Source organism: Apteryx mantelli, chromosome 19, assembly GCF_036417845.1.
Source record: "Apteryx mantelli isolate bAptMan1 chromosome 19, bAptMan1.hap1, whole genome shotgun sequence".
NCBI classification, from domain to species: domain Eukaryota; kingdom Metazoa; phylum Chordata; class Aves; order Apterygiformes; family Apterygidae; genus Apteryx; species Apteryx mantelli.
Genome location: NC_089996.1, coordinates 7,569,816 through 7,584,062, shown reverse-complemented (window position 1 = coordinate 7,584,062; position 14,247 = coordinate 7,569,816). Strand labels below are relative to the sequence as shown.

Here is a 14,247-nt window from a genome sequence, read left to right as displayed (position 1 = left end):
GTAAAACAACTGGGTAAAGACAACGCCATGCTCAATATATCTCTGTACAGTTTATTTTACAGGAGATGAGATGAGCACTGTGGTGCATAGGAGTTTGAAGAACAATATAGGAAAATACAGTTTAACCATATGAAATTGTTTTACACTAAGACAGAAAAATTATGTATAGCAAATGCCTTCAACATTGAAGGACAAGATCCACAGCTGACATAAATTAGCTTCCATGAAACTTTGCCAGTTTACCCAAGCTGAAGATCTGCCCCTTAACTCTTTTCTGCATTCAGCTTCTTCAGTAAGTGTTTCCTTCATATATCTTTACTGAACAAAAGCCATATCATAATTTGCACAATGATCCAATATTTACTAGTTACCCAGACAGAGGTTGCATGATACATAAATTATTTAAGGGGTCTATTCAGCCAAAATTTATGGAAAGATATAAAATTTTGGTTAAACATCTTTATAAAGAAGTCATTAGTACTGGCAAAAGACAACTTTCCTAAAAACTTGGAAAGCATTTAGCAAAAGTTACACAAAAAGGACCAAATAGGCAACTTCATTTTAGTAGAAAACTCTTAGTATATGACTACTGATCAGGCCTGCCTTTGAATCCCTGCTTTTAGAATTGCATTTTTCACTCTGTCTTGGACTGCTGGAAGAAAGGAAACTATTTAAGGAGGATGAGAAATCATTTGTCCAGTACTAGTACCTGCTTTTTTCATAATGATAGATGCTGCTGTCCCTAAAGAGTGTTCTTCCCCTGTTGGAGTAACAGAATGGTAAATGGACATGAAAATTTCTTAGGCTCAGCCATCACCTCAAAAACTCCAAAGGAACAAGAGATTTCAGGCCAAACATTCCCAAATTTGAATGACTAGATTGTCATGTCATGCAATATGAGATCCCCAGAAGCACTAATCAACTTTACTCTTCCAGCACCGGAAAATTTGTTTTAAGCAACTGCTTCAAAGAGAAGAGTCAAGGTTTGTTTTCTAAAAAATAGCACTACTTATGTCCAAGATGCCCTTTACTCAACTATTTTTTTGCAAAATTCCTTACTTATTCTGCAGAGACCCCTCTACTGAAGGATGTGTCAGAAGATTAGGTTAGCAACTGTCCTTTAATGCAGTTGCTTTTAAATCTAACTTTCCTAACATCTCCTACTCCATTTTCAGCACTGAGAATTTATGATGCCTGTGCTGGACAGTAAATGATGAATGAAATAAAGGCAGATTTACTTGATATGTGATTGCCCTAAAAGACTGCACAGTGCAGAGCAAGGAAGGAGTGTTGAGAATCCTGCGAGATCTGTGCATACTGGCTGCTCCTGAGTTTTGGAAATTTATAGGGTGAATCAATGTATTTTATACGGTTGTATGAGGTACAATTTAAAGAGGCACTTTGGGGGGAACTGCTAGCTGAATTTTAGTAGATTTGCAGTTCAAGCCATTATTCAGTTATGTGTGAAACAATGGTCCTGAAAGACTGTATGTATTCAAAATTATAGTGTTATCCGCTCACTGAACCTGAATATAGCAGCTGAAATGCTTTTGTTCTGAAATTCCACTGAGTTTTTCTCTTACGTTATACCTAAAAATAGTTCAACTTAATGTAAGTTGAAGGGATTAAATTGGAATGTTTCAAATTTATGTAAATATTTTTTCCTGCAATCATTATGCTATTGACCTAAAATGTAACTTATCAGTCTCTGAAAGTTTTTATCAGTGCATGATTGTTAGAATCAGATGCTTAGTTAGACACAAAAACTTCTGGCCTAAGGAATGCATCGGATTAGAAATTTAAGTCAAATTGTGCTATGTGTTGGTCCCTTCAGAAAAAAAATAATCTCCAGGAAGAAAGAATAAACTGTGAATAGCATAAAAAGGAATCATTGCACTTTCAAACCCAGTGGCTGGCAAGAAAAGAATAAAAATAGAAAAAAAATTCTCTAAAAAACAAGCACTCATCACTCAGAAAATATCCAAAAGCATGAAGTTTGGTCAGCACATTAAAGCAACAGAGATGTTCTACGAAAACTCAAAATTAAAGAAAAGGTCCTGAAAACTGGTGTAGGTCAGTGATGGAAGTGTGGCTACAGTAACAATGAAGAGGAAAAATCAGAACTGAATGCTGCATATTTATATGAGTAAGATCAACTATAAAACAAAGTGATGAATATTTTTTATACAGTAGTCCTCCAGAAAAGACAAGGACTTAATGATGTGAAAGAATACATCACCATTATGCAATTAGAAAGACTGCATGCTCCAGACTCTTGGAGAATGCCTGCAAACCAGGCTTGATACATCTCTCCCTAACTTAGGGTCAGTTCAGTGCAATGGTGCAGGACATCACAACAATGCCAAGTGCCAAAAAGCATTCTTTAGGTATCAATGTGGTGTTGCCACAAATCAGCTGTCATGACCAGGTGCTAACCAACAAGCCCTGTATCAAGGAATAGACACAAGGGATCATTTTGTCACTGATTTTCGTGTGCTAAGGAAAATCCAGACATTGGTGAGCCTGTTACTGGGATGCGGCAGGGCTCTAAGGAGGGCAAATGTCTGCTGTCATGAAGCTCAGACCTGACTGGGACACTTAAACATTTTACTGTCCTATGTGCTTGATTTTTATTTGAATCTGTCTGTGACTATTATCTGCCTAGTTATATTAAATGTGACCAGCAGGCTCCTGTGCAAAGCCTCATACGACTCCACAGCGCGAAGGAGCTGGGACACCAGTCAGCCATTCCCTATCCCTGTATTAGTACAGAAAGAATGCCCATATAGCAAGAATTATTTGTAGCAATGCTTTGAATAACGCTACCTCTGGGACGTCATTCCCCATCTATTTCAACACATGCTGTGAAGCAAGAAGCCTGTATACATTCCAGAAAGCTCAGTGATCAGGAAAGCTTATTATCTTGAAAACTTCTCTTTTAATACTGTCCTTTGAAGAAGTGTTCTTGCAATATGGAAATCTGAGCATGTACAGGATTGCTTCTAGGACAACAGATCTGACTCTCATCTCCGGGAACAGACCCAGCAGGCTGCGCTAGTGCAAAATACATTTTTTTTCTGTTCAGAATGGAACAATAGACTGATCATACCATGAAATTACATCGACTCACTCCAGGTGGGCCCTTCAAGGTGCTGGTCTGTATTTCTAAGGTGCTTGACAGAGAAAGACCCAGCTGGGTAAGCAGTTCTCTTTTTCTCCCTGTGTGCAATTGAATAAACAGATGGGCAGAGCCACTTTTTCACTTGCCTTGGGATGTGGATTCTGACAGCTGGCATCAGAACCACGAGACCAGCAGGCCCTTGCTCTAGAACTGGGTTCCTGACATAGCCTGACAGTGTCTGTCACGGAGCTGCTGGAAACTGTATGTATAGCAGCTAGCTCTTATACATTCAAGTGTTTGAGGTTTCAGTTTCTCAGGGTTTACCTTTTACACATACTTGAAGCCTAAGGAAAAAAGAGGCTCATGCAATCATGTAGCCTGATTTTCAAAGTGTCTTCTCACCGACACACTCCCTGTTGACTTCCTAGAAATCTGAGTGCTGAGCACTTCTAGAGAGCAGGTCAAAAGAGCAGTGTAAGTTCCTACTTAAAGACTAAGGAGTCTAACTTGCAGAAACTATCTAAATAATGCCTTAAAGAACAGGGATGAGTTTAAAGATGCTCTGAGAAGGTCTGAGCAATAACAACTGCTAATGAGCATTTACCAGCTTCCTTTACAGAAAAGTCCTGCTAGGAAAAAAAAAAAAGGCACAACAAAAACTGGGTGATTTGAATGCAGCTCACTGTCAAAACACAGATACACAATCAAAGTGGCATTACAGTGCATGGCTGTGAGGTAAATGAAAAGCAGCTAATTCTGCAGCATGAAATTGCACAGATGAATAAAGCACAAAAAGAACCCGAGAACAAGCTTGCATGCTACCTGTTATGCATGAAAGCAAGAACAATTTCAATACTTATTGTAACTGTGCAACAGGCGGGAGTACAGCTACCCCTCAGCAGCTCAAGCAGGGCTGCAGGGAGGGAAAAGTATCCCAGAGACAGAACAGGGATTTTCATATATCTTTTCATTGCTGTTTTGACTTTTTTACACTTTTTTCCCTCCAATTTTAAATGTAATCTCTAAAGATCCCAGTATCAAATAATGAAATAGCATTCCTAGAACGGAACACCTGAAGATTTTCAAAAGAAGTTCTAGATGAAGAAATAACGAACAAATGTGGGTTATGGAAGTGAGAGAACCTGGAGCAGGTTGGGAACCTGAAAATTAGGCCTTTTTGGAAGTTATTCTATGAAAGCAACTGGAATCTTGCCAGTCATGGAAGAACAGTGCATTTGGCCCCTGTGGTAAAGGACTCATCACTTTCAATTCATCTGGGAATTCATCTAGGAAACAGCCAACATCATTGAATCCCAAATTAGTTTTGTTAGGAAAAAAAAGTTGAAAGAAAACCTTGGAGAAAGACTTCAAAGAAGGAGGACTTTCCATTAAGTAAACTGTGCCAGAAGATGGCCTAGAAAATAGCAGGCAGGCTGCTATGAAGGATAAATAGCATGTTCTCATTCTGTATGGTAGGTGAGGTTACAGTTGCTCAATAACTCACCTGTTCTGGCACCTGAGTCAGGACACCAAAACGATTCAGAGCAGCTGAAATTCATGAAGCCCTCTAGCTTATGCAGTGGTAGAAAGCTCTCGTTGAATCAGAGATCACTGGAGAATGAGGCTTGACAGGATGAGACAAGTTGCCACAATATTGTTTAGACAGAGTGAGCTACACAACAAAGGTGGCCTTCTGAAACACAGCAGTTTCAACAAGGACCAGAGCAAGCAGAGCTATTACGTGAGAATCAAAGGCAAATTCCCACTAATTGTACTTCTTCATGTGAAAACAAATGACACTAATCAAAAGCTTGCCTTCTGGTCTGTGACCATAGAGCCATATGATTTAAGGTAGGTATGTCAAACAACAAAGAAAGACTGATACCAGTAGATGTCTAAAACATTAAAAACTACCACCAAGCATGTGGACCATCTGCTGGACAAAACAAGGTGATCCCTGAGCTCAATACCTATTCAGTCCTTTATTTTGTAATTCCTATTAATTATTTACATTAAAACATCATCATGTTTTTTAGATGTTAGCTATTGTAATATCATATGAAGCTTGATCTTGGTGTGGGAGAGAAGCTATTTAGGATGAGTTAATGTATGAGGAAAGACTGGGTATGACTGTATTTTTGCAACTCAATGGACGATGAATGTATGAATGTTAAAATTCTTAGCGTCACTTTTTAAAGAATGAATAAAAAGAGGGTAGGGGTCCATGCTCCGCTTCAAAGATGCCACTACCTACTTTAAAGTTGCTGTCCATTCAGAAGCACAGGGTCTTGAGCCTTCCCTAATTTATAAGACATCGTAGTGTTCACAATCCATTAAGAGGATCCATTAGAGAAGGGAACAGGCCAAGTAACACTGATCCCAAGTAACTGTAGTGTGATATCGCAAGGAGTTTCCATTTGCCAGAAGTAAGCTGGAAACTGTCTAATACCAACAACAAAACTTCCAACACTTCCACCAATTACAGATTAAAGTCTTGTAATATAAGAAGTATTTTACCTGCTGTACAGTAGTTCCATGTGAGAATTTGCTCTGCCTGGTAAAGATTAACCATCAGTAAACAAAAGTTAGGTACAAGTGATCTCCTTAGATTATTGATATGAAGAAAGATATAGCTCCTGTCAAGATAATTCTATGCAACTCACACATTCCTGTAACATTTCAAATGAACCAAAAACTGGAAGTAGTTGGAGCAAAACTGTCTGGAAACAAGTAGAAAAAATCCAAACCACCAGAAACTACAAATGAGAATTGAAAGCAGCTTAAAAACAGTCCTGAGAGATATCTGTGCTAATGGAGAGTATTTTCAGTTCAAAATAGATAAAATAACAAATATCTATGAAAAAAGAGGGAAAAAATGTAATTGATGACAGAGTATTTCAGATATCTATTAAGTAGAATACTGTATAAAGTGCACAACTGGCTTGGTTCTGCAATCAAGAGTTAAAAAATGTGGTGAGGTGTTCTCAGGAATGCTCATTTCAATTACAATACATCTGAGAATACAGGGGACACGTAAGACTTCAGCTCTTAAGTACTCCAGTAGCTTTTGGATGTTGAAGGTTTGGGGGTTTTTTTGGCTGGGGTGGGGTGGGGCGGGGGAAAGAATGCCTGTCCTCCAAAGTGCATGGTAGAGATAGCAAAAATACACATCAGTATGCCAAAACATTTATTTGTAGTATTAAGGACAGAGAGTGACTGAATAATAAGACTGAGAAAGGCAGATCGGCACAAAATTTCCCTGTTTGAGAAGCAGAAGAGGAGTCTAGGAAACATTTTTTAGTCTAACAGAGCTCAAAGACTCAGCGGTGCTTAGACAAATCATATTTCATTTGTTTGGCAAAGGTCTTTGCAGGTGCTTAGGAGAGATTCAGGTTCTAGTGTGCCGGATGCTTCCCACACAGAGAATAAAATTATACTCACAAATTCAAAAATATGCAACTGAAGTGCAGTGTGGTAGGTGTTAGGTCAAAAAAATCAGGAACACCAGGTCATAGTGACACAGTCCTGAACATGCAGTGATCATAATACTGCACCTGCCAATGTCGGATAAAGGTTTGCAACACAGCAGAGAAGGGGGCTGAGGAGACACTTGCAGGAAGGGAATGATTTGGAACATCAGAGATTTTTAGAGAGTTTTTTTTCCATGAATCTATATTGGCAAAGAAACGGTTGCGTAAGAGGGAACAAGAGGAGAATGCAATGAAATTCAGTTTGAAATGACAAGCCAGAAAAATAATCACTGCAGCGGTATCTAGAATGTTTCAGATAATGCTTCTTTGTGTCTCAGTTTGTATTTGTAAAGGGGATTAATGCTGAATCATCTGATCACAGCACTTTGAGATTTGTGAATAAAAACATAGAATAGGTGTAGAATAAAAGAAAGCAGTAATTCAGTGCCAAGAGAAAAAATATATATATATTAATAATGAGATGAAGTGCAGCATGATTGTGGATCAAATCAAATAATACAATTTGGGAAACTGTAGACAAAACAGTAAGCACTGAGTAAAGGCCACAGCGGTGAGAATCAAGGTTTCTGCTAATTCTAAAGCAAGAATCTTGCCACCGTCTGAAATGCTGAAAATATATTAACAGCAACACTCAACAATAAATAACAAATAACAGTGGGAGAAGAAAACAAACGGCTTTGCAAAACCAGTCTCCAAACTACACAACATTATGTGCCAAGAGCAGTGGTGAATATTTGGTAGTTCGTAGCAAGGGTAACAAAGGAAAACTCCGAGGTTAAGAATCTGATTGTGCAGAAGGCACCTGTATCTACATTTGAAACAATCTAGAATCATGGATACATGGCACCTTTGAAAATCAAGCTCTAAAAAGATTAAAGCTCACAGTCTGGCTAGACAAGAACCTGGCAGTGAATTTGTAATTAAGGGCATCTAAAGGCTGCGATTATTCACCTGAAGGAACCAACAAAGGCCAATTTAAACCTTGATCCCAAACAAAACGTAAGAAAACTGTCTTTAAGGAGATACTGTGGGAAAACATCCTGCATAAGCAGGAAAGGTTTTGAACATCTCATTTATTCCATGGTAAATAACCTCTTCCTGCCATTGAGGGCACTCAGACAGCTAATGAGGTAGGTATAGCACAACCAAGTCTTTCCTCATAAATAATGGTGATAACACTTTCAATCTTATTATCTATTGGCCTAGAACAGAAATGATGATACTAATAGGTTTATGTATCCCTGAGAGGGAGTATAAAACTGGAAGGACATGAGTGTTCTCTGTTGCCTTTTGCCTTATTTCCTATTTTGGGAAAAGGGTCGTCCTTTCACTGTCATGGTGGGAAATTGTGTTATATGAAATAAATATATCCTCGCAACATTGATGTGAGAAGTGTATTTATTACAGATGGGGAGCCAGAAAAGTTAATTGACGTGCCTATGGCCATGTAAGCAGTCAGCGACAGACCTGGGATTCATGACTTCCTTGCTTCCTGCATCACTTTCAAATAGTTATCTACTTGCTAGCCAGAGGCTCATTGCATGGTTGTTCTAACATACTATATAAAGAGAGTCATGCAAGGGTTGTAGCACAAAGTCACTGAAGAACAGAGCTCTCTGTACCAGAAAGCAGATTTCTTCTAGAAGCTGCGTGCAATTGGGAACCTCCGGTGGGAAGTACACATCTGGTTTCTTAACCCTGGAATGTTCGGTGCTTAAGGCTTACCACAATGAGGACCATTTTAATGACTAAATGTAACAGAGATAGCCCGTGCAGGCATAAATTACAAGGTGTCTGGTAGTGGAAAAACCTTCTCTCTGTGCTCTTCTGACTCTTAAGAAAAAAAAATTAGCCTGGTTAATTCAGTGGACCCATCACATATAACTATAGATCAGTCTATATTTCCATGTCCACAGGTCGGATATCTCCAGTTTTGTGTTCTTTTACCCACAGTTCTCTGTCTTTGGCAGGATCCACTTTCCGAAGCAACTGATCCACAAGCTCTACTGTCTAAAACGAACAAAACAAGAATCAAAATGTCAAAGACACATTTCAGGCAGAGATGGTCATTATTCTGCAGTTTTAAGCAGCTATGGGCATGCCTACATTGCATTTGCAGATGAGTGAGAATTGCATGTACTCAAGGGCGGGTGGACAAAAGCCTGGTCTGAATGGGAAGCCTAGTGGTGGTAAGCAGAGAAAAGGCAGGCTTATAACATTAAACAGAGACAGGGTTCCTATACCAGGCATTGGCCAGTCAGCCTTTGGCTCCTGTACTGCAATATACACCTTACATCAAGCCCAACCATATACTACAGATCAGCATACATCCCCTGTATTTAAATATTTGAAAACTAGCCCCTTTTTTTTTTTTAAAGATTATACTTCTTCCCCCAACAGTAAAACTGTCTATTTACCATCTTCCTTTTATTACAAAACCAGTCAGATTAGAACATGCACTGTTCTGCTCAGATGAGGTGCAGTAAAGACCAAAAGGGCTGAGTAGAAAGCAGACTTACACTTTGGTTGAACATGTCTGTCTCATGCCGCAGCTGTGTATATTGGCAAAGATGCTGCCGAATCATCTCCACCCTTTCTACTTCTAGTCTCTCAAGCTCCTGAAAAGAAAAAAAAAATCCACATTTTTCTTGAAAGCTGAGCTTGAAGGCCTAGAGGAAAGCTGACAAAGAAAAATTCGCCAGTTAGTGTGATGCTGCCGCAGGGTCATGCTTTAGAGTTGAACTCTACAGTTACACATCTCTTATTTGCAGAGAAGAGATGGCAGCAAACAAGAGAAGTCATTTCAACCCGAGCCAAAGGACAGAAAAGAATATCTAAAGCTTGCTAAAAGTGAGACCGCCAAGGGAGAAACAGGAGCTAGTGCCTTAAGGCATACTGCAAGCAAGAGGGACGTGTTTCCTGATGGAAGCTTTGTATGTTTTGTTGCTAATTCCAGATAGTGATTTCATGGGGAAGGAGGAGACAGTGTTGTGGTGCACAGCTCAGGCCTGACTACACTGGGTCTAATCAGACACCGTAAGAGCAGCTTTAAGTGTTCACCAGATGAGAAAATGGGATAAGTCTCCTTCTAGCTCAGCTAGCAGTCAGCAGACCCCAGTATTGCTTTAGTTGCAAAGGCAGGTTGCTGGTTGATGTAGGGCCCTTACAGAAAAATGGATCACTTTGAATTCAGATTGCCTTACTTAGGGCACAAGATCTGCACAACCAGAATACAGAATTCAGTGTCCCAGCACTAATAAATACTCCATAGGAAGAACGTGCATTATATCTGTGACAGAAACTTCCTGGAGATAGACAAGCAAAGGAAATACAAAGCTTTAAACTCTGCCTCTCTCAATTTTGTTTCATCTGAACTGACCTGTACCTGAGTCAATCAGATTTAGACATATTCACTTGTACTGAGATTTATCTTCAGATGTTTCTCAGCCTGTATTTTATTTCAAACAAACCTGTTATGCAGCCTGCAGGCCATGATTTTTCTCTTGAGCTATTTACTGGAGCACTTCTGAATCTTACTAATTCTTCAAGAACTAATATACAGCTAACTTATACCTGTCCATATCTGGACTCATTCCACCTTTAAATCACTGGCACTGATGGTCTGTATCATTTATGTCAGTGAGAAAATACCAGTGCAGGTGAGAGGAGAATCAGATCCCTTATGCCTAGGGATAGCCAACTTTTTCTCTCTCATTCTGCTTTTCAAAAGAGATTTATCTCCTGGATTTCCTCACCCATCTACCTTTATTTAGTTAGGAGGGCTTAAATATTGCACTGACACACACTTCCAAATGCTCAGCGCTGTTCTACCCTGCTTCTTATTTGGAGCAGTTTCCTGTTTTGTGTTTGTCCAGTGAAAAAAATGCATGCAAAAGACATTTTTATTCCCCAGTTTTGATAGCAACTGGCTGCCATCCAGAAGGGCTCTAAGGAATGACATGGGGCAGATGCCATGAAATCAAAGTACAGATATTTCAGAGAACGAGAGTACATCAGAGTCAGAAGAGTATCGTGGCATCTTGGTGACTAACTCTGGAAGTACAAGTCCTTAGGGAGAATACTGTGAACTGTGTTATCTTCAGAGAAGCACAAAAACAGGCAATTAAATCATGCCTGTTATGAGTTGGCAATACTTGGGAAGAAATAATAAAATTATGGGATAAAAAGATTCATTAATATATAAATAGATTCAATGATTGATCATGTCTCTTTTCTTGTCTTCCTTGCTCATTACTTCATTCCTCCTGAGGTTAATTCCAGCATTCTGGCTGCTGAGTAGTTCTAAATGACTGCCAGGTTTAATGCATTCTGCAAAGAAAACAGTTTTTCCTTCTTTCCCCAAATGATATGACTTTTCCTTAGAACTGAAAACAGGAAACACAGTAGGAGATTTATCATCTAATTTTTCCCACTGCTTTGCTCTGTGACTAGTTATGAGTTATAAGCTATTACAACTTCACAATGTTTTAAATGCAAGATGGTAGACAGAGTTACATACCAGAGTGGTGGTCACCATTTCCTCAAACCACTTGGACTGGGCTTGATTATAAAGATCCACACAGCGCATCAGGTCATCTCCTGAAAAGTTCAAGACAGCAACACATTAGTTTTCTATAGCCATGTATTATGGAGCTTAGAAGGAAGTTGCCATTCATCTTTTGTATACAGATCCAGAAATTTTGAAGTTCAGTCCTGGTGGAGCTGAATGCAGTTCTGTTACCTGGTATTTGCTAGGGGCAACAAAAACAAATTTCAACAAAATGAATGCACTTGATGTTTGATAAAAGATCAAGTGATTGGGTGAAAAAAGAACGAGAGGGAAAGACAAGATTTAGAAAGGAAAATATGAACACAAAGTAACATTTCACAAAATGCCTAGAATTCTGAAAGAAAGTTACTTTGGTTAAAATAAAACCTATCATAGACAGAAAATTATATCAGAAAAGAGTAATTAAAACACAAAGTCAACAGTAATAAATTATGCAGCTAAGTCACAGCAGCTTTGTAGTTCAAACTGCACAAACCCATAAGATGGTTTTAAAACAGGAGAGGCTCAAGCTGTCTGAGATCAAAGGAAGCTTATTTGCAAGCTCAAACCAGCTGTAAACACATGCAGTCTCCAACTTCTGAAGATGCATGGATTCCAGCCTAATTCTGTGGCTTCCTTTCGTGTTCAGGCCAGTAACACAATAAGCTGCCGCCATTTCATTTATTCTCAGTTGTAGAATTACACCTCTGACAGAAAGGGGAAGAGGGATGGCAAAGCTGGATTGCACTTCTCACAGATTGCTGCTTACTGGCTAATAACTTCTCATTCTTCTTTAAATGGTGCTCAGTTACACCTTCCCTAATGGCTGTCATGCCTAGGTCCAGGGCTCAATTTCATAGTTTCTTTTAGGTGCAAAAGATCTTTATGCATAAACTGGGGAAGAATCAAGCTTAAAAATAGGACTACACAGGCCAATCAAGTGCCAAAGAAGCCGATGCATCTGGAAGTCTCTCTCGCCTGGACTTAGAAATTTGGTGGAAACCAAAGACTATAATGAAACCAGGATTCAGACCTTAACGCTTAGAAATAAGCACATCTGCCCAGATGAGGGATGCCTGGAATACAGGCCCTCCTGAAAATAAAAAGTCTGAACTAACAACTCCCACATTCCAGAAATTCCCCAGCCATCAGACTACCGGATATCTTAGCCAGGAACAACCTCCATCCACCTGGGTGAATTTGAGCCACTATACAGCCAGGAACACGGAAATTATGAAATGCGTGAACAGTCCATGGAAGCAGAGAGTAGAGAGCAATGTCACTTAACAGTAACTGGTGAAGGGGCCTCTGGAGGTCTCTATTTCAACCTCCCACTTAAATCAGGCCTAATTTCAAAGCTAGATCACTAAATGCTGTTGCTGTGCACACTCCAAGCATTCTAGCTGGACAGGGCTTATCGTAACAATACCTCTGGGCATGAGGCAAGTCCTCCCCCTTTCATACACCATAAAAGTGGCATAAAGCAGGGGGGAGAGATGGGGAGACTCACACCACAGCTTTAGTCATGCCCATCTAATCCGCAGCTCTCCCTTGCTTGTTCAGTAAATATTCTTTTACAAACAATTTCTGTGGACCCAGAGGGAACACAGGGAAGTTGTGAAATCTGCAGATGGATAGGCAAAGAGCATCTCTCAGCCTCCTGTCACTAATACGTAGCCTTTTTTATGTAGCTTCTTCAAATGGTTGTCTAAACACACAGTCACGCTGTGAATGACTCTTATCAGTGCCCTCAAAACCCAGGCAGGTTATCTAGGAGAAAGCCTCAGAGTCTTAAAAATAGAGAGGGAAGGACCACTCTGCCAATGGATGGACCTAAAAAAGAATGAAACAGGGAAGCCCTGGTTGCAAGATATTTTTAGCAAAGGTGCTAACAGAGCTGCACGTATCGGCTTTGCAGATCTCAAGAAAGACTGTTTCTGATGGATCCTACAGAAGTGGTTTGAGTCTCTGCAAACGTGTTTAAGTTGCATCAAGTAGCTTCATCTTAACTACAGTGTAACACACACTACTCAGTGTCCCTTGAACAGAAATCATTTCAATCATTAAGTAACAGAGGAAAAATGACAAAAAATTCATGTCCAAGTAAAAAGACAGTAATAAGCAGCATATGTAATTCTACTTCTGTTGTGGGGGACTATGATTTAGGGAAGGAAAAAGGAAGAGCAATGTTCTCAGCTGAGCAAAAATCAATAAACACCCTTGGCAGGAACTTGAACAGATAGGTCCAAAATTCAAATGTTGCCCTCAAAACACTGTATAAGGAGGATCAGCCATTTGGGCATTTATTTTGCCAATAGTTGTGGCTGATACAATGGATACATGATGGACTTCTACAGAGAGGAAAGGTCTATGAACACAATTTCAAGGACTGATAAGGATTGTCCCATGAGGGAATTAAGAACCAAGAACCAAATGCCACTAAGAGGTTCCAATTCCTCCAGGAACTGAGCTGCAGGTGAATCAGAAAATGCCAAGAACCTTTCTCTGGGAGAACAGAGGCAGACACTCAGAGACTCATTTCACTTTCAGTAATAATGGAAGGGACCATACACTGGCAGGCATCTGCAGAGAGGAAGACCATAGCGTGCCCCCCTGAGAGCTCCTGGGGCTAAAAGTTCTCTGGTAGAGTATTTGAGCATACCTGAAAGTGTGAATTTGCAGATCCACAATCACACCAAGGAAAGCCCTGAACTCCTTGCTACCATGTGGATGCCCTAGCTGATAGGCTGGGATCTGACTCCTTGTTGCTTGCTCCTCCTCTAGACCCATAATACTTGCCTTCCTGGTTGCACAGTAACCCAGCTTCAACAGGAGCGATGCAGAGCATTCTTATCTCAGAACATCCCTTAGTTTGCTGATACTTCTATGGGGTTGGGGAACTGTGTTCAAATCCCTCAACTCGAGAAGGGCCAAAATCATAGATCTGTTACATCCTGGGCAAGTACCAGTCTATTGTGTAGAGGTAATAGTCTTCAACAGGCAGATTTTCATCTGAACTAAATGCAACCTGAGTAAATTACAAGTGTATTTGGGAAACTAGGATCCCAAAGGCACTTAGAAGCAGA

At 39.9% G+C, this 14,247-nt stretch overlaps 1 protein-coding gene across 1 annotated transcript in view; it reads right to left on the bottom strand.

Annotated features, from left to right (window-relative positions):
- Nucleotides 1-7,015: 7,015 nt before the first annotated feature.
- Nucleotides 7,016-14,247, bottom strand: part of GAS7 (growth arrest specific 7) — a 68,317-nt gene continuing 61,085 nt past the window's right edge. The window contains exons 12-14 of the mRNA XM_067308104.1: nucleotides 11,132-11,211; nucleotides 9,132-9,230; nucleotides 7,016-8,622 (exon numbers count right to left, since the gene is read on the bottom strand). Coding sequence (XP_067164205.1) covers nucleotides 8,509-8,622; nucleotides 9,132-9,230; nucleotides 11,132-11,211 — 293 coding nt within the window. The 3' untranslated portion in view covers nucleotides 7,016-8,508. The remainder of the gene's footprint in view (nucleotides 8,623-9,131; nucleotides 9,231-11,131; nucleotides 11,212-14,247) is intronic.